At 39.4% G+C, this 22,014-nt stretch overlaps 1 protein-coding gene across 3 annotated transcripts in view; it reads right to left on the reverse strand.

The window, feature by feature from the left end:
- The window catches only part of TAF1B (TATA-box binding protein associated factor, RNA polymerase I subunit B), a 67,230-nt gene that overhangs the window by 26,122 nt on the left and 19,094 nt on the right, over positions 1 to 22,014 (reverse strand). For all 3 annotated transcript variants that reach the window (XM_030555446.1, XM_030555447.1, XM_030555448.1), the window contains 2 exons: positions 20,313 to 20,475; positions 15,547 to 15,646 (listed from right to left, as the gene is read on the reverse strand). In XM_030555446.1, coding sequence (XP_030411306.1) covers positions 15,547 to 15,646; positions 20,313 to 20,475 — 263 coding nt within the window. The remainder of the gene's footprint in view (positions 1 to 15,546; positions 15,647 to 20,312; positions 20,476 to 22,014) is intronic.

Raw genomic sequence — 22,014 nt, forward strand, 5'->3', positions numbered from 1 at the left:
CTCACTGGGATCATCCCTCAAGGTTGACAAAACACATGTTAGGATCGAACACATGAAACGTTTTTTCAAAGACATGTAGCAAAGTCAGGTACCCATATGGAAAAGGAGTTCACCAAAATGCATTGACCAGAAAAACTTTTACAATATTTCCAGGTACTAAGGGCTCTAAAATTGTTCTGGAATGTCATCAAAGCAATTAGCATATAAATGTATTCCTAACACCTTAGATTATTAAAAGGGAGAGATTTTAAAAATCAAGTTTACTTTTCACCAATAATACTTTTTATTTTTTTGCACTTCATTCAACTTGGGCAGTGAAAATAGCATAGTTACTTCTGTTTTATAGTTCATTTCTAATATGGCATGCTTACATTTTCCATGGTGAAAGACTTTACTTAAAAAAGTATTGGATCTGTAAGGAATGTTTAAGAAATACAGGGCAGCAATATAAGGGATGGACTAGATGACAACATACATCTCTTCCAATCCTAATATCTATGAATCACATGTTGCTGCTGATGTAATAATGGAGGGGTGTGCCTGAGATTACTTAAGGTGAACAAATGGCAGGAAAGAATAAAAGGTGAAATTCTTACAACTCCATTTAGATAACTGTTCAATATTCCAAAGAAGAGAAAATAATTGTGAGGACTCCTCCACTAAAAAAAAAAAAAGGAAGGAAAAAAAAGAAAAAAAATACAGAGATCAATGTCACATTTAAAATAAGTTTTACAAGATTCTACAGGAACAAAGCACTAGGATAATAGTAGCATTAGACTTGTCCACCTTGTAGAGCCTGGCGTGAATGTTGTTGAGATGGTTTCCTTAACTCTCTAGGATATTAAAAATGCAGTCAAGATCATCCTTATCAAACCATATGAAAAGCAATATTGGCACTCCGTCCATCTCCTATAATAACACAGAGAATGATCAATGCACTTCTGTGAGCAAATCCTTGGTATGCTATGGAGAATGACTACCTAATGGTGCAATCATATCATATATCTATTTGAAGAATGTAGGCCTGCTTGCTGTCTTGTCCACACAAGGGGAAAAAACCAATCAAACAGGGATCATAGGATGAATACTGATTACAGAAGAAGCCTGCTTTGCTAGATAGCCAAATAAATTCCATTTCTCTATTCTATCTGGAAGACTTTTCAATACAATACTTCTTGGGGATGCAAAACACTACTTTGTTTATTGGGTAATTTTAGATAAAAAAAGTTCTGGCTGAATGAGTTCTAATATATTATTAAACTAGCAAAGACACATGGTTGACTGTTGCTTTGCACATACTCACAATGCAAATCTGAACGATAATGATCACTTATATTACAACACGTAAGCGTAAGTTTTAAAATGCTACCTAGTATTGTGCTGAATTGTCTAACAAGTATTAAAATTTAAAGCTTGCGAACAAATTTTATTGAATTTCACAAATATTTCATTAGGTTGTTTTCCTTCATTAAGCAATGCTTTAAGACAGGTAGAGACAAGCTAGAGTTTCTGTTACACAACAGCAGGCTCTCATGATAAACTGATTACAATAACCCTGTCAGAAGTGAACTTCCTCCTCAGCGCTTTTAAAAAAGCCTCACCCTTGCTTATTATCATTCTGAAGTTGTTTCAGAAGAGAAAGAAGGGCTATTGGCACCTGTTATTTGCATATCTGCAATACATTTAAAAAAACAGGGGGGGAGCGGCAAAAAATCTCACCAAATAGAAAGGTTAAAAGTACTCCAAAAACAGTAGCAGGACTGAGGAGGAAACTAGTGTTTATCATTTCGAATGAAAAAAATGAAGGCAGCAGAGTTGATTTCCACAACTTATATGATTCTATTTGTATTTTTTACTAAACTCTAAAAACTCAACAGAGCCTTAACTGGCTTCTGTGTCAATTCTAACATCTCTGGGGAAGGGGAAACAGAGATAAGCATTTTATGAAATGACACTCTAAGGATTCCCACTGGCATACATCCAACCTCAGCAGCCAGAAAAATAAAAGAAGCAGCCCACTTGCTATCATTCTAAGAAACTACCACCAAGTAACCATCTCTGTTCTGTGCTTACTTTTTATGGTGTAAACCAATTTATTTGGTTCTAAAAATTGTACCTCCAAAAATAATTCTAAGTCTCTTAGGCTTGGTGTACACTACGCATTTAAACCGAATTTAGCAGCGTTAAACCGATTTAACCCTGCACCCATCCACACAACAAGGCCCTTAATATCGATATAAAGGGCTCTGTAAACCAATTTCTGTACTCCCCCCAACGAGAGGAGTAGTGCTGAAATCGGTATTGCCATGTCGGATTAGGGTTAGTGTGGCCGCAAATCGACGGTATTGGCCTCCGGGCGGTATCCCACAGTACACCATTGTGACCGCACCGGAAAGCAATCTGAATTCGGATGCAGTGGCCAGGTAGACAGGAAAAACCCCGCAAACTTTAGAATTTCATTTCCTGTTTGCCCAGCGTAGAGCTCTGATCAGCACGGGTGGCGATGCAGTCCCAAATCCAAAAAGAGCTCCAGCATGGACCATATGGGAGATACTGGATCTGATCGCTGTATGTGGAGACAAATCTGTTCTATCAGAGATCCATTAGTGAAGATGAAATGACAAAGCATTTGAAAAAATCTCCAGGCTATGATAAACAGAGGCCACAGCACAGTGCTGTGTGACAAGCGTAACGGAAAGCCAAACAATCAAATGGACGCTCATGGAGGGAGGGAGGGGGTACTGAGGACTCCAGTTATTCAACAGTCCCCGCTGTCTCTGAAAAGCATTTGCATTCTTGGCTGAGCTCCCAATGCCTGAAGGGTCAAAAACATTTTCCGGGGTGTTTCAGGGTATATCTCGTCAATTTACACCCTTCCTCCCCCCCCCCCGAAAGGAAAAAAAAGTTTCTTGCCTTTTTTCAATGTCACCCTATGTCTACTGCATGCTGCTGGTAGATGGGGTGCTGCAGCACTGAACACCAGCATCCCCTTCCCGGTGACAGACGGTACAATATAACTGCTACCCATTGTCATCATCAGCCTGTGAGTGCTCCTGGCTGGCCTTGGTGAGGTTGGCCGGGGGCGCCTGGGTAAAAATGGGAATGACTCCCGGTCTTTCCCAGCAGATGGTACAGAATGGCTGGTAACTGTCTTCATCATAGCAACTGGAGGCTGAGCTCCATCAGATCCCCCCTCCTTTTCATGTCTAAAGAAAAGATTCTGTACTGCCTGGACTATCATAGCAGCGGAAGGCTGGGCTCCTCTCCCCCGCCACCCTTTAATGTCCTGCCTGGACTATCATAGCAGCTGGAGGCTTCCTTCCCCTCATTTTATCTCACTAAAAAGTCAGTGTTTCTTATTCCTGCATTCTTTATTACTTCATCACACAAATGGGGGGACACTGCCACGGTAGCGCAGCAGGGTTGGGGGAGGAGGGAAGCAATGGGTGGGGTTGTTGCAGGGGCACCCCCTAGAATGGCATGCAGCTCATCATTTCTGTGGGATCTCTGGGGCTCTGACACGAAGCGGCTGTGCTCTCTGGTTCTCTAGTACACTTGCCCCATATTCTAGGCAGGACTGACTATTTTTAGACAAAACAAAGAAGGGAATGACCCAGGGAGCCATCCCCATTTTTGTCCATGCGCCCCCGGCTGACCTCAGCGAGGCCAGTCAGGAGCACCCATGACAGCAGCAGACGGTAACAAACGACTGATAACCGTCATCTCATCCCCAATTTACAATGGCATGGCAGACGGTGCAATAGGGATGGTAACTGTCTCTGCTACCTTGCAAAGGCAAATGAATGCTGCTGTGTAGCACTGCAGTACCGCGTCTGTCAGCAGCATCCAGTACACATACGGTGACAGTGACAAAAGGCAAAACGGGCTCCATGGTTGCCATGCTATGGAGTCTGCCAGGGCAATCCAGGGAACAAGGGCACAAAACAATTGTCTGCCGTTGCTTTCATGGAGGAAGGATTGAGTGACGACATTTACCCAGAATCACCCACGACACTGTTTTTGCATTGGGATCTCAATCCAGAATTCCAATGGGCGAGGGAAACTGTGGGAACTATGGGATAGCCATGGGATAGCTACCCACAGTGCAAAGCTCCGGAAATCAACGCTAGCCTTGGTACATGGACGCACACTGCCAAATTAATGTGTTTAGTGTGGCCGTGTGCACTCGACTTTATACAATCTGTTTTACAAAACCGGTTTATGTAAAATCGGAATAATCCTGTAGTGTAGACATATCCTTATCCACTGCCCAATCAAGTTTGCTTCTTGTAGAACGTAAGAGCTTTAAAAGATGTTAATATATGCTTTAACCACGATGTAATCTTAATTGTGGCACTTCCACAATACACGTCACACTACCCTTCAAAGAAAAACAATGCATTCTTCAATAAAACATAATTTTACCATATTACCTTAAAAAGTGTGTACAGTATTTTAAATTTGGGCAAACTTGCCAAGCAAAGAAAAGGATTCCTGCTCCATCAAGTTTACAAACTAAAACCCTGATCCTGATTTCAACAGCGCTCTCCTTGGATGCAAGAATCTGCCTGCACTGTGTGGATCCAACTATGCAATAGGGCCTAAAGACTCAGAAAGGGACTGACACATGGAAGTAGAGAATGATGTACAGTTGTCACTGGAGTGGGGAAAGTTTTGTGGAAATGAACAAACATCTCAACTTAATTCCCAGCAGAGCAGTCTAAAAGAGTTGGTTAAACAGATTTACCTACAGTCAGGAAGCTGCCTGCAATAAAAATGCAAATGTACAATCCAACAAACCAGGGAGGCTAGAATATTTTAAATGCTAGCAGTTTCCTATAAGGGATGATGACAACTTGAATTATTTGAGATTGTCTAATTTCAGTAGAGTGCCCTTAAACTCTATGTCTTTAAATGACTTCTTCAAATTCATTTAAAAAAAAAAAAAAAAAAAAAAGGCAGGCAGGAAGGGGGAGATTTTCAAAAATGCCAAAGAGATTTAGGAGTACAAGTCCCAATGGGAGGAGGTGGTCATCCTCAGTTCCAATCCTGCTTCTGCCACTGATTCACTGTGTATCCTTCGGCAAGTCACTATCTGTTGCAGTTTACCCACCGTACAATGATCATAATACTCTATTTTCACAGGAAAGATGTAAAGATAAATTCACTAATGACTGAGGCAAGCTGATATTCCAGTGATGAGTGCCAAAGAGTATACCATGAGGAACTGAAGCATTCTGTAGTCAGTGCAGGGGTTGGATAGCATGTAGTAAACAAAGGCATAGACCCACATATTGGAATTATGAGGATAAAAATAAATAGCAAACAGCTGCTTCATTTTCCAAACACCGTCCATGCTACGCATTAAAAATGGGTCCTGTATTAAAAACAGTATGTGATCATGTAATTAAGGCCTGCACCATAATGCATGCGCACAAGGGGACCAAATTAAGCTTATAAAGAAACCTTAATCCTGGCATTTCCTAATTTATAAGTGCTTACCTCTGCGAACAAACTAACTTCTAAATCTAGGTTTTTTGTATGTAAGTTACATCAGTTTAACTTATCCATGAATCAAAGCCCTGAATTTCTGTAAGAGTTGAACAAGACAATGCTCAGAAACCTGATTCAAACGGTCTAGAAATACACAGATAATCTGTTAATGTGAAAGTAGAATTGGAATATTGGAGAGAAATAAACTGAATAATTCATAAAATGTTGTTTGTCATGTCTTCTATTCCAGGGTGGCTACCACATGCTCTATCAATTTAATCTAACATTATTAAGCTTCTGTTTTTACTGCATTTTTGCCCACCATATTTTTTGTGAATTTTCCTTCCCTTCACTGTTTCTGGGCTGCCAACATTATTCACCAATGTGAGAGAGACTTGGTAATCAAGATGAAAAGGCGAGCCAAGCTGAAGAGATGAACATTCACTAGCAAGCTGTCCTACAACTCCTCCAAAACAAAAACTGAGAAATATTTAAGCAAACATTTCACATACATCTATTTTTAATGGGGCCACTTTTAGCCTATGGTAAAGAAACCTAGGCTCCCCCTCCTCACAATATATGTAAAAAGGATGTAAAAATATACATGTGAGGAGAAGATACATTAAGTCATAACATCCACTTGAAATCCTAGAAGGATGACATTAAGCTTTATCTAATTTATACAACCTGCATACTTTTTGGGGAAAAAAGATTAATGTTATCATTTTGTGGTTGTGAGAGTTGTAGATTTAAGTGTTCTCACTGTTCAATCTTTTAACACTGACAGCAAACAAATTCTGCCATCTTTAGTAAAATGGGGCTCCAAACAGCTATGCTAAATAACATTATGGAGGAGCAGCAGCAGCAGCGCCTACCATAGGTAAGGCCGAGCAGAGCTCTTTGTTTAAGATTGCTATGTTATCATGTGTTCTCGTACAACGCTGTCTTTCAAAGGACAGCACAAGTCTTAGCTAGAGGCTTGAGATAGAAGAATGCTTAAATACATTTTAATCTGAATTACACAAATAAAATATATAAATTAATAATTCAAGAGTCTCTGAATACTCCTCCTCTGCCTTTCAGAGCACAAAACACACAACTGAGGTACTATATTTTCAGAGGAGTCCACAGTTCCACATTCTCAAGCAAAGATACTCAGCATAAAAGGAGCAGACTAAAGAGCATGATTATTCTAATGTATTGTTTACTACAGTACATTTTTAACTGGACAAATCAAACATTAGTGATACAAAGCCAGCCACTGATTTTACAATGACACTGTCATTGACTAGGATCATTCAGTAAAGTACCTGCTTACCAAATATAATTGGTTAAAACAGGGGTCGGCAACCTTTCAGCAGTGATGTGCCGAGCCTTGATTTATTCATGCTAATTTAAGGTTCTGCGTGCCAGTAATATATTTTAATGTTTTTAGAAGGTCTCTTTCTATACGTCTATAATATATAACTAAACTATTGTTGTATGTAAAGTAAGTAAGATTTTAAAATGTTTAAGAAGCTTCATTTAAAATTAAATTAAAATGCAGAGCCCGCCGGACCGGTGGCCAGGACCCGGGCAGTGTGAGTGCCACTGAAAATCAGCTCGCGTGCCGCCTCTGGCACACGTGCTATAGGTTGCCTGTCCCTGGATTAAAAGGTAGAAGAGCAGCAGGCAAGTAGAGCTGGTCAGGAAATTTCTACTATAATTATTTTCTAAACAGCAAATGCCTGTTTCACAAAATTAAAGTTTTCCATAGGAAAATTTCAATGCTGCTGAAAAATTGATTTTCTGTCAGAAAAATTGAAATGATGGCTCCCAGGTTGCCTACCTGGACAGTTTTGTCAATTTTACTTTCACTCAGAAGCTGAAAATTTTACTTTGGTTCTCCCAAAACAGAAGTTTTCTGGAAATCTTTTCCCACTAAATCTTTGGTGGGAAGGAATTTCCATTTTCTGGCCAACTCTACAGATATGATAACAGGGCATGTCAACAGAATAAAATTGAGTAACTAAAAACCAAGGAACATGTAAGCAAACACCATTCAATAGTCTGTGCCTGTTCACCTAACAACTTCTGGAGTGCACTGTGGCACATAACTAGCAGAAAAAAATCACACCCTTTCCTATGTTAGAACAATTAGTTGTTTGTCAATGAATCTTCATAAAATGATTTGTTAAAAAAGAAACCAAATGAAAACCTTCTAGTGTAATAGTAATTACCAAAAAATATTCCATATAGAAGACAACATTGTTTGTATCTGAATTCCTGTTTAAACCCTCTATCCCCATTCCACTCTAATTCTCCTTTCTTCCTACTCTTCCTTCTAACCCTGATGCTGTATCAGCAAGAGCAATCTGAGGGTATGTCTACATCTACAATTTTGCAGCGCTGGTTGTTACAGCTGTATTACTACAGCTGTATAGGGCCAGCGCTGCAGAGTGGCCACACTTACAGCAACCAGCGCTGCAAGTGGTGTTAGATGTGGCCACGCTGCAGCGCTGTTGCACACCGCGGGGAAGGAGACCTGCTTGGGGGGGGGTCGGGGAACGCCAGAGCACACCGCGGGGAAGGAGACCTGCTTGGGGGGGGGTCGGGGAACGCCAGAGCACACCGCGGGGAAGGAGACCTGCTTGGAGGGCAGTGGAGTTTGCTTAAATACCAGAGAGGCTTCCTCAGGTATGCTGGGATATCTGCTTATTCCACGGAGGTCAACAAAAACACTGGTGAGTGTCTACACCTGATGACCAGCGCTGGTGATCCAGCGCTGGATCCTCTACACCCGAGGCACGACCGGGTGTACAGCCAGCGCTGCAAACAGGGAGTTGCAGCGCTGGTAATGCCCTGCAGGTGTGTACACATCTTAAGTTGCAGCGCTGTAACCCCCTCACCAGTGCTGCAACTTTGTAGTGTAGACAAGGCCTCAGTAGATGTTCAAGACAACTTCAAATCTACTGTTTGGCAGGATCAGAGTTTGAAAGGGAAGCTGCTGCTGCCCTGTTCCACCATTCTTAGGTTAGTTGCGGAGCTTGCTAGGCCAAGCAGTTTAATGTGAATACAGTGGAACAAGGAGTTTTGCAAGGGAACTGGGTGATGGGCTTCTCTTTCAAGATCCATTCCTGCTGATTGGGGCCCAGTAATTGAGCATTTCCATCTGCAAAGGAAAGAAGAAAGAAAAGAACAAAAGAATAGAAGGGAGAGAGAAGAATAAGGAAAATAATTTCATTTGAATCTGCCCCTTAATCATGAGCTGGAAGAAATGATGGGTTACAGGTGCCATATTTTTAAATTACCATTTTACCCACAAAAGCGACTCCGTATTCAGACCTGATTGTGGGCATATACAGTTACATCTGTTTATGCTATTTACAAATGCACATTTTTTCTGCTTTTACTTTTGGTTACTTGTGCAGAGACACCACAGCTCAGAGAATTTTAATTCTATTACTTCTTGTGCAGCAGGCTTGTGTACTAAATTTGATCAGTTACACATGGGGAAAGCCATGCAAAGCAAGGGAATTTACAGGTGTCACTTAACGCCAATAGAATCTTTAGTAGTGAAGATGATGCAAAAACAGCGAAAAACTCAGCTTGACTCAGATCTCAGAATAACTCTGCACAGCTGTCAGTCTAAAACAAATTTCTTTTAAACTTGCACACTGAATACTTTAGAAATGGAATAACTGAGATGAACAGGTTACCATGACCACAACATTTTTTGCAGTGCCACTTCTCAGAGCAGAATCACACTTTAAAGGACTTGTTTTCTTACTTCTGACCTGACAAACCAGGAAATGGAGGAAACTAAATATCATGAATACTTAAATATTTTTAGGGAAATTGGATACAACAATGATCTGGTTAATGATGAACCTTCATGGTCCCAACATGTGCCTATCTAACAATCACCATCTTGGCCATCACTAGGGTTTGAATTGGGGACTTCCATAGCAGAAATGCTTGAGTCTCTACAGCACAAGCTAACAGACTCACACCCCATCTAGGAACAGAAGGGGATGAACGGATATGGACACACATACTCTCTGACCGGTGGGTTACAAATTTACTCAGAAAAATGGGATATTCAGATCTTCAACTCAAGCTATTTTATGAAGTAAAGTAATAGCAAATAGTAAAACACTCATTGGGTTTACAAGTCAAAATTAAAAATAGGGGAACTTCTTGCATATTTAAAGACTCCAAAGATGAGGAAATGGTTTAGCATGTTCGTGTGTTCATTTTAGGGACATATTTCAAAACCTAGACTACATCTGTGTCACTTCACTAAATTATTTCAGTCAAACTGAAGGTAAGAATTTCATCAGAGTGGCCTGATGCAAGATACAGAACACCAGAAATAAAAAGGAATTTTACTCTTCTGTAGTAGGCGGAACAAGGTTGGTAAGTACAGTTCTAAAACCGAGTGATTCATTTCATCAGCCACTCCTAAAAAAGTACTATAATTAGGAAGAATAAATCCACACCTATAACTAAAGAAATACTATCTAGTTTATTAACTTTCACAGCTTACCCAAACAGTGAATGTTAAGCAGCTCCTAACTTTTCTGCTATTGAAGTTGAGGAAATAATACATTTATATAGAAGCTTTGATTTCAAAAGATCCCAAATAAACTACATGTACAGAAATCACAGTCAATTACTGAAATGCACTCATTTTTTAGGTGAAACATGGTAGTTGTTTAACAGCATGCAAGTGCATCAACAGGATTTCTGGGGGCATATCCCATGGTTGTGTGCGCTGAGCTGAGCTGCTCTAGGATACTTTCCCCCAGTGAATTGCAGGACAATTTTTTTGTCCTTCTGGGAACAGGTGGAATTTTGGGAAGGCACTGGAGGATCATCAGCATTCCTCACTGCAAGGTACACTGGTTACCAGCCCGAGTGAAAGTAGCACCCAAGTTCTAGCCTATACCTCCAGACAAGCCAACCAGCCTGGGTTTAAAGTACCACCAAACTTGGGTGAGATGGCTTTATATGTGGACAGTATAGGGGAGGGGGGAAGGAAGAGGCTTGGGGCAACAGTCAAGTAAGACCCCAAAATAACTCTGCAGAGAGACATACCCCAAAAGAGACAAACTCTAACAAATCAGTGCCAACTGATGCCTTGCGAGAGCATTGATTCAGTACCGACTCAGAGGGGGAAAAGTGACACCTTACTGAGTCACCAAGAGGAGAGGCAGTGTTCTAGTGGACTGAAGGAAGTAGGAGCTAGGAAATTTAGTCCTCTAATCCACAGAACAGGATTAGCAAACTGCCTCATAGTGCTGTCCCTGTGCCTCAAACCTGACTTAAAGGGATCATCTCAGAGCTCTATTTAATAACAAGCTTTAAGGGACTGAGGCCTGGTCTACACTACAGAGTTATGTCAAAGTAAGGCAGCTTAAGTCGACATAACTCTGTAAGCATCTACACTACAACACAGCTCCCACCAATGTAAGTTAACCACTACACTGACCTAATAACTCCACGTCAGCAAAAGGCATAACACTTAGGTCAGTGTAGTTGGGTTGCGACAGTGTCAGTGTAGACACTGCATTGACTGTTCCAGCTGTCAGCCCCTGGCAGCTGCCAACCTGGAGCCCCGACGCCTAGAGCTCCAGGCTATCACTGCCCCACAATGACAGTTAAATCGGGGGAAGTGCTCCTACTGAGGAAACAAACTGCTGATAGGACTGCAGTGTGCACACAAAACCTGCTGTAATTACTGTGGTAGCTGTACGTCGACATAACTTAAGGAAACTTAATTTTGTAGTGTAGACTTCCCCTGATACTATGAAGACTTATGCACATTAGTATCGCTAGCCACATGAATGGTTCTAATTTATTTCAAGGAGACTACTCACATACATATTTTTGTGGGATTGGACCCCAAAACAGTAGTTCAATATTGTTTTATAGAACCATATAAACATAGAGCTGAAAGGGACCTCACAAGGTCATCAAGTCCAGCCCCCTGAACTGAAGCACAACCTAGAAAACCTAGACCATCCCTGACAGGTGTTTGTCCAACCTATTCTTAAAAATGTCCAATGACAGGGATTCCACAACCTCCTTTTGCAGCCTGCGCCAGAGCCTAGCCACCCTTATAGTTAAGGTTTTTTTAAGGTGACAAAACATTTAAGTCATCCTTACTAATGTATTAAAGAAATTTTGCCATTTTTTTCCAAAAAAATTGGAAACATCAGCGATTATTTTCTTTTGTTAGGACACAGTAACCCATTTATCTGAAATACAGACTAACCTTTGTAAGGCTAGCTAAGAAATATGTGCTACAGAAGTGAAAGAAAAACAATAAAAATGGATGATTTTGAGAACCCCAAAATGCTTTTGCATTCAAACATTTTTTAAAATCTATTTATAAGAGGTGCTTATTGCAAGCATTGCACGCACACACACAAAAATCTTTTTAAAAAAAATATAAAGGAAAACCAACCAGTTTAAATATAAGGCCAGAATACACTAAAAAAATGTTCATTTATCATTATTAGCCACATTAATGCAGTTTTCCATAAAGTACATTCGGTGCTGTAAATGCACTGAACTATTTTTTGAAGGAGTGTGTAGTGGAGCTATTACTTCTCTTTGGATTAATTAGGTACTGTAGACCTAATCCTAATAGGAGATTTACTGACAATCATCTAACAAATTTTATAATGAACCAGTGCAGATTATTTGAAATCCGTAAGGATTTGATATAAAGTACTAATTTCTAAAATTGAGCCCTTAAGGTTAACATATAGGCCCACAAGTCCAATCCTTGTTTCTGTCACGCACGGCAGGAACTTATCAAAACTGTTGTGTAAGTCTCACTTCATATCCATGGGAAATTCTGATTTTATATCTTCCTTCAGGCTAACTAGCAATTATTCTGCATCCAACACTCACAGGGAAAATAAAGACTCCCACGGCTTCAAGAAAAAAAAAACAACCTAAAACTTGACAGATTTACAAAACAAAATGGCTTTTACCACTTTAGCTTTGTTTGAACAATGCTGAATTGATTCTGCTGCATGTTTGTGGCATCTGTTTAACTCATATCATTTTTATTAAGCAATCAAGATATTAGGTGGTCATAAGTAAAGAAAAATATTCACAGACCATAATCACCACAGCCATCTTTCAACTGTACTTTTTACTATAAATATGTGAATTAGAGAAATGCAAAATCCAAGGGCAGACCCCTGAACACTCAACACTTTGGAAAACTCAGTGATATTTTGTAGTTCAGCCCTGTTTTGAATATGAATGAGACAAGGTAGATGAGATAATATTTTGTATTGGACCAATCTCTGTTAGTGAAAGAAACAAGCTTTCAATCTTACACAGAGCTCTTCTTCAAGCCTGGAAAAGATACTACGAATATGTCTACATTGCAGTTAGACATCCACGGCTGGCCCGTGCAAGCTGACTCTGGCTCTTGGGGCTTGGGCTAAAGGGCAGTTTAACTGGGGTGCAGACATTCAAGGCAGTCTCCGGGACCCTCCCGCTTCACAGGGTCCTAGAGCAAAGGCTGCAGTAAACGTGTACACCACAATTAAACAGCCACTTAGCCCAAGCCAGCTGGCATAAGCCAGCCACATGTGCCTAACTGCAGCGTAGACATATTCTCCACACAGTTATTGGGGCATTTAGAGCACTGAATGAGATATACCACATGTTGTGATATGCATGTGTAGGACCCATGAATCTTGAAAGGTTTGTTGTGGGGGGTATTGATCACTGTAGCTGTGGAGATAGATGCAAAACCTGCAAACATGTTATTCTGGCAGGGTCTGGTGCTGCTCTGAGTTGATGTGCCCTGGCCTGTAGGGAGACCTTGCTTCTCATGATGAGCTTGGCAAGGTTGGAGGGTGTTGCTTGAAAGCTGATTAGGCCTCAACTGGAGTACTGTGTCCAGTTCTGGGCACTACATTTCAGGAAAGGTGTGGACAAATTGGAGAAAGTCCAGAGAAGAGCAATAAAAACTATTAAAGGCCTAGAAAACATGATCTATAAGGGAAGATTGAAAAAATTGGGTTTGTTTAGTCTGGAGAAGGCTGAGGGGGGACAAAATAACAGTTTTCATGTACCGTACATAAAAAGTTGTTACAAGGAGGAGGGAGAAGAATTGTTTTCTTGAACCTCTGAGGATAGGACAAGAAGCAACGGGCTTAAATTACAGCAAGGGCAGTTTAGATTGGACATAAGGAAGAACTTCCTAACTGTCAGGTAATTAAGCACTAGAATAAATTGCCTAGGGAGGTTGAGAAATCTCCGTCATTGGAGATTTTAAAGAGCAGGTTAGACAAACACCTGTCAGGGATACTCTAGATCAGAGGTTCTCAAACTCTGTGGGGGGGTAGGGGAGAGGGGGCACGTGGAGAGGGGAGTGGCGGGAAGCACAGAATGAAGCTTTATCCACAAGCAATGAATAATTAGCAAAGCTGATTCCTCCAGACATATCAGGTCCTCAGATGTCGCTGTGCATTTTGACAAATTTCTGTTAAAGTTGTTGCCATCTGTACATTAATCAGTTTGCTACGACGCAGCGTGCACATTTAATTGTAAGCATGGACCACATTCGCAGTTTTGCTTTTGCTCTTATTACAATGGATCATTGGCTCATCCTGCCTTGAGTGCAGGGGACTAGCCTAGAAGACCTCTTGAGGTCCCTACTAGTCTTATGAGTCTATGGACTAGGAGTGTGTGATCAAAGGGTTTTTTCCTGAGAGCCTGCTTCAATACAGGGTATTTGGGTGGCCTGTTCAATGATGCAGTCTACTTCTCTGGTGAAGTGTTCTTGTTTGGTGACAGTGGTTTTAAGTGTGTTAAAATGTGCACCCCAGACTTCATCCTCAGATCATAATCTGTGCTGACTGCCTGGCTAACATATTTCTTGAATCAGGCAGAGCAGGGACTTGAATCATGTTCCACGCAAGTGCCTTAGCCAACAGGTTATTGGACATTCTGGGATATTCTGGTCTCTCGCCTTCCCTCCCTAGTTTTTGGGGGAAAGTCAAAAAAGATCTGTTTTCTTTCTAGGTGGAATGAAAAATTCTGAATCCTCAAAATTTTTCATGAAACAAAATTCTTGTTTCCAGTTAGCTCTTGTAATGCCTTCCTTGGTAGGGCAACAATGGTCAGGTACAGGATGTTGTCAAGTTCTCCTTCCCAGGGGAAAGGGAGGAGGGAAAGAAACCACACACACAGAAGCCACCAATTTCTCTAATCCTCATCAGACAGAAGAGGATCTGACTGTGCAGTGCCCTCAAAGAGAGAATCCCATAGCTGGAAAGGGTATGAGGCAGTAAGTGCTGTAGATATTCTACAAAGTGGGCCAAAGGGGAAATGCAGCTAAGTACAAGCAGCAGGGAGACTATTTTCATATGGACAGAACATATTAACATGAACTCTTTAGCAAAATTTACATTCTTAAACTAAACACTAAAAAAGAAAAAAATACAATAAATACAGCAAGAACACATCATACTATAAAAACTGATAGAACTTGCTTCCAAAGAGAGGGAGATTTCAACTGAGTATTCAAAGGATATTATGCCTTTATGGGAAAAAGAGCCTAAATTCTATTTATGTTTTCTGTATTTCCCAAGAGATAAGCAAACTTAATACAAACACTTGACGGTAATTAATCATTGGGGCAATTTACCAAGGGTCGTGGTGGACTCTCCATCACTGACAGTTTTTAAATTAAGATCAGACATTTTTCTAAAAGGTATATTCTAGAAAGTATTTTGGGAGAAGTTCTATGGCCTGTATTCTATGAGGTCAGACTAGCTTATCACAATGACTCTTCCTAGCTCTGGAATCTATGAGAAAAACCTGTTCAGTACTTATCAAGTTATCAACCTAATTATTCTAATTTAAATATGAAAGTAATCAGAATAATTTGCTCACTGGCCCCTGCATGACTACCAGGAAGCAAAGTATCATCACAACAAAGGTAAATTCACTCAAATTGTCAGTACCATAATGTGGGAGTACAATATACCATAAGATACGTAGCTTATTAAATAAAAATAAAAGGATAAAAGTCACCTCTACACGAAAGATCTTGAGATCAGCTCCATACAATTTCATCTCTTCTGGAAAACACTGAAAAGCATTCAAGTAAGGAATGTGACCATCTATAACAAACCTAAATAAAAAAAGAGTTTAAGTCAAATCAACATTTAGTTTAAAGCATCGTATACTTTTTAAAAAATTTATCAGAGGGGTAGCTGTGTTGGTCTGGATCTGTAAATATGGCAAAGAGTTCTGTGGCACCTTATAGACTAACATGCATGCATCCAACGAAGTGGGTATTCATTCACCCACGAAAGCTCATGCTCCAATACGTTTGTTAGTCTATAAGGATCCATAGAACTCTTTGCCACTTTTTTTTAAAATGGAACAGAAAAAAAAAAATCAAGATTGAAATTAAGAGTCAAAGTTAAAATAGCGTCAGAACTGAAATGCCAAAATAATTCCAGCTAACACTGCGTCCTTCAAAATGTTGCATTAATACTAAAAAGCTGCCTGTTCTTTAACATGAGAGCTAGATTATTCAAATTCAAGCTTAAATGTGACTCTCAGATAAAGTTAGGGCACTGAGTTTACTCTAGACATGTTTATATCCAGCTTTCCCTGAACATTCTCTATACAATCAATTCTTATGAACAGGCAGAATATTTTAATTAAAATATTTTCAATATTGGGCTATGTTCTTAAGAAGACAGTAAGTACACTTTTATGATAACACTGTTATAGGGCTATAGCATTTTGCTCCCCAAATCCATTACATACTTAACTAAACACAAAAGAAGAGTTTAATATTTCCACAGTAAGTATGCAGAGCTTGTGCAATCAGGGTCACAGAACTGTTAGCTTATATGTAACAAAATACATAATTGTATGGTTGTCTGATTTAATCAACTTATAAAATGCATTTATTTTAGATAAATGTCTAAACACACTTTGGATTTTTAATTTTTTAAAAAATATGGTGGGGCAGGAGGAATGAGGGGAGGAGAGAGTGGTAATACCATGGGCTTTTTCACATAGAGATCACAGATTCAAATCAAGCCCATCTCAATAGTGTCATCTCTTGGCTATTCAATAGCTCACATGAAATCAGTTGTGGTCTCAGTCTAGCTCTTAGTAGGCACTGTTTAAATAAAAAAAATACCATACCACTTACCAATACCTAGAACCCAGCTAAACATTATCAGCAAACAAACCAAGTTTTGAATCGAGAGGGAGACTGAATTATCCTCACTCTAAGAGGTGGCCCCTCCAGGTCAGAATTAAGGCAGATTAGTGGAAACTTTATACTACCCAGCATGAAGCTAAACAGCAGGTTTCAACCTAGAAGGTTATCAAACCCACAGGTTTCATGAATGCTAAATTCACTACACTTTCTTAAAATCCCAGGATTTTTAAAATACGATTCCTGGTAGGAAGTGATACTCTGGTTGGTATGAATGTTGCACAATGAGTTTATTACAAAGAGAAAAAACAAAGAAAATTAAATTTCCTGCAGGAGGTTTAAGACATAGTAAGATACAGCATAGGTTTTGGCTGTAGAGTTAGGAAAGATTTTTTGGTTTATTTTTAAAATACATCAGTACCAAGTACATAAATCACATGGATGACACACTTAGGCTGTTTCTACACTAGAGACTTTACAGCGACACAGCTGTACTGATGCAGCTGTGCCACTGCAAGACCTCCCATGTAGCTGATCTATGCTGACAGGAGAGAGCTCTCCCATCGACATAATTAAACCTCCCCCAAAGAGCAGTAGTAGCTATGTTGGCAGGAGAGCATCTCCTGCCAACATAGCACTGTCCACACCAGCACGTCTGTCAATGTAACTTATGTCGGCCAAGTGGGGCAGGGGGGGCGTTCACGCCCCTGAGTGACATAAGTTTGACCAACAAAAGTGCTAGCCCTAGTCTATCCAGACAGGAATTTGAGCTGTACCAGATATACCTAGATATCTGGGCAGTTACCTTAATTCAGTAAGCAAGAACAAAAACAGCAAAGAGCAGTGGTTTAAAAAAAAAAAAAGAAAAAAAATGAAAGAAGTCACTGTTGTAACAGAAAATGCAATGTTGATTTTAGAAAAGGGCACCAGGAACTTGGATGGCCAATATTGAGATGACATATTCCTAAAAAGTCAGTGCCTGTTTGCAAAATTTCACTGAACAAACATGCATTACTTCTCTTTGTTTAGGCCCTGGCAGACAGTGTCAAGGAAGTAAAAGAAAACACCACATACTAGAGGGTAGAAATAGAATATCCCTTCCTTCAACTCACTTTTATAAGTGAAAACGAAGTTAGAGAAATGACTAAACAGGCATTCCTTAACAAGATTTAAGTCACAGAAAAGAAGCTACTTGATGTATATTACTTGCTATTTATCAACATTCCATTTAAGAAGAAGAACTACTTTAAGTGAATGTCAATTACTTCCTATGACTACACTCTCTGACCATTTTTTTTGAGATCTGGAATTTAAATTCAAAATATAGTTAGAACTACAGTATAAGTTTATGCTGAATTATTCTAGAAATACTAGATTCAAAGTGATTTTAAAATGAAGATACAATAAATAAATAAATAGAATTATTGCAATATTTGTAACAGTTTTAATGTGATTTTAGAACGTTATCTTGCCTAGTACTTCCTATTCTGAAATTCTGTGCATTCTTCCATCAATTTAATATCACTGATTCACAAATAAGGAATAAAATATATAACCAAAATGTCCTGTCCACACTGGGATCGGAATGATGCAGATTTCCAGACCAGTATGGACAGTACAATCCCCTCTCCCTCCCCAACCCCCAAAGAACCGTGTTAGACAATTGCACTACAGGACCCATCTATATTTGCCTGGGGCAAGATGTATTTTGATACAGTTTAAACACAGTACTCACTAAACATGGTTCTACCTGTTAGAACTGTTTTTAAAGAATTCTCATAGCCCTAGTATAAAGGACCCATTAAAAGTTGGACACTTATCAACTAAGGCTAAGATTTAGTCATGGGTATTTTTGGTAAAAAAAAAAAAAGTCATGGACAGGTCATGGGCAATAAGTAAAAATTCATGGCCCGCGACATGTCCATGACTTTTACCAAAAATACTCCTGACTAAATCTCTACTTCCTGAGCAGCAGCCAGTGTGGCTGGCCCCAGGTCACTCCAGCAACAGCCGGTGCAGCTGGCTGTGGGGTGCCTGAGCAGCTGGTCCTGAAGTCAGCCACACCAGCCACTGCAGAAGTCACGGAGGTCATGGAAAGTCACAGAATCCATGACTTCCGAGATCTCCGTTAAAGAATCGCAGCCTTATTTATCACTCACAGTAGTTAACCCAAGTGACATGTTCTCCATTCTAAATATAGAGAATATCACAAATACTGCAATGAAGGTAAACATTGCGTAGGAAAATATCCAATTTTCGTATGACACCTACTCCAAGAGCCCATGTTTGAGAATATTTTGTAAAGCAGTTCTAACATCTTTTGGCACATCCACACTCATTTTATGAAGTGTTTAGAATTCAAAATAAATTGCATTTAAACCAGGTTTCGAAGACTTTTCTATTGCAAAAACAGATGGGGTTTATAGTCTCTGTCCTTTTAAATATGGTAATCCAAGTGTGGATAAGCCCTAGGTCCTGTGTACAATGTGAAAAAAAGTAATATGCCAAGGCCCAAAACCGAAGTGCCACAAACTGGTTACAATTTTGATCTTGCCAACATAGCTAGATTTAGCCAGGTTTGGACTGTATTACTGTATTATTCTACAGCCACGTGAAGTCTACCATTTGAAACTGTACTCTTACTTGTTGAGAGGAATACAAAAAATAAAACAGCACATTGAATGTTAGTTTAATGGCACTAAAAATATATATTTTGCTATTTGAAACATATGTAGGAACATTTTAAAAATGTTACTTTTAACCACCGTGTCTCTTTAAGATGAGTTAATTGCAAGGTTATGTACTGAATGCACCAAATAGCAATAAGAATAGTTTTGGTGCTGTAATATAAATCCCTTAGAAACTGTCTGGTTGCCTGATGTGGTGCACAAGCACATATCACAGGGGAGGAGGAGTAGTCAGCTAACTACCACTTTGAGGGAAAACCAAAAAGAAAAAACAACAGGTGGAACATTTAGCACGACTATTATTCTATTGTTTTAAATATTCATGAACTACCTATCAAGAACTAAAAAGGCAAGCCTGAATATTAGCACAACTTCTGGGCAAATTTTTTTCCCTCAATTTGGTCTGCCACTGAGTCTATGCCTATATTTTATTGCATACAAAAATGTGTTAAAGAGACAATTATTTAGGTCAAGCAAATGGAAGCTAGAAAATGCCAGATTTATGGTTTGTATTGCTGCTGATGTTCTGACAGTAGCACAAGCCTGGATCTTTAGAGTATTCATTTAGTTATTAGGCAAACTATGAGCATTCTCCTCAGGAATACAAATGAGAGACGTGAAACTGTAATATTTATCTATTTACACCTCAACTAAATCTGAAAAGAAAAGGACAAAGAAAAGGCACTTCTCTAACACTAGGACTTTCTCCCTGACAAATTTCAAACACTTGCTGCGAACAACAGTACTATTAGAGACTCTCAAAAGATGGTTGCAAGCATCTTCTATAACGGAAAGTGTGAGGCAAACTAAATATAGGATCGCTACCAACTCTACCTATAATTCAACTAATTAACAAAGCAAGCAACCCAAATTAAAAAAAAATTCATTACTTACAACAGCAGCAAATATTTCCCAGAGACTATTCATACCTTAAGAGATCTGATAATGTCACTGGTTCTCTCAGCCAGAGTAATGCAATATAGCAGAATGAAAGTGTCATTGGCATAGACATCCTCAAGTTCCCTTTTTTCCTCTTAAGTAAATACGAATCACCATCTACTGATCCGGAGCAGACTGATGTGGTTTCTCTTGCTAATGATAAAAAAAAAATAAATTACATATAAAATAACTTTTTAGACAAAATATGCTACACTGAACATGTAAATATGCAGAGAACAAGAGAAACTGATCATCCGACAAGCTGCCTTTAGCCATTAGTGGTGGTTTCAAATCGAAGCTTTGGCATTAGCGTTCTAAATGGTTTAACTCTCAAAGTACCTCTTACTGCAACACAAGAAGACAAGCTGGCTAAGAACCAGTGCCAATGTAGCTACACAGACTTGCTAATAAGAGATCAGGGTAAGTAACAAATACTTGAGGAGTTGGGAATGGGTGACAGGATGGATCACTTGATGATTACCTGTTCTGTTCATTCCTTCTGAAGGACCTGGCATTGGCCACTGTCAGAAGACAGAATACTGGGCTAGACTGACCTTTGGTCTGACCCAGTATGACCATTCTCCAGAGGAAATTCTCACTGGCACACCAGAAAAAGTGTGAGCATCACCTCAGTCTATAAAAAAATGTTAAACCTTGAAAGCATCATTTTAGCGAGAACAGTGTTTAAACTTGGCTCTCTAGAAAGGTGCTAATACTTAACTCTTATACAGCACATTACCAACATTAACTAATTCCTCACAATATCCCATGAGGTAGGAATAAGTATTATCCTAATTTTACACATGGGATATTAAGGAAGAAAGAATAAGTGATTTGCCAAAGCTGAATGTGTCAGAGTTGGGGATTAGAACTCAGCAGTTCTTGGCTCTCAGAAGTGCCCTCATAACAGAGAATTACATTTTTATCTCAAGTATCAGAGGGGTAGCTGTGTTAGTCTGGATCTGTAAAAAGCAACAAAGAGTCCTGTGGCACCTTATTGACTAACAGATGTATTGGAGCATAAGTTTTCATGGGTGAATACCCACTTCGTCAGTCTGACGAAGTGGACATTCACCCACGAAAGCTTATGCTCCAATACATCTGTTAGCCTATAAGGTGCCACAGGACTCTTTGTTGCTTTTTATCTCAGACATTAAACACACCGCAAAGACATTTAAAATAGAGTGATCAAGAAACTGACTCCACAGTGTATGCCTGGTAAAAACTGGCTAAGTCAATAAAGAAGCTATCCTACAACATCTATTGTGTACATGCAAATCACAGAACAAAAGCATGAACATCAGGTAATCCTTTCAGTCATCAGTTTCACCTTTTATATGTATAAGCTGTGTCTACAGGGGGCCTCATGGTTGAAACTTCATTGCTATATATATATGGCTTGATTAAAAATAATCCTCTTGTTCTATTCGTAGCTCTCAGTGACATAGCACCTTTCCTTTCATTTGTACTAGGTTATAAAGGGCACATTGCTCAGTCAGCACTAAACCTGACACAACATACAATTAAACATAAACAACAACTTAAGAATTTAATAGGCTTCTCAAACAATGACTAGACTACACTAAATGGAATGTTAACCTATCAGCTTGCTGAATAATGAGCTATTATTCCCAGATAAACATAACAAAGATAAAATGTTTATTAATTAGAAAAAGTATTTTAAAAGGGTAT

Source organism: Gopherus evgoodei, chromosome 3, assembly GCF_007399415.2.
Source record: "Gopherus evgoodei ecotype Sinaloan lineage chromosome 3, rGopEvg1_v1.p, whole genome shotgun sequence".
NCBI classification, from domain to species: domain Eukaryota; kingdom Metazoa; phylum Chordata; order Testudines; family Testudinidae; genus Gopherus; species Gopherus evgoodei.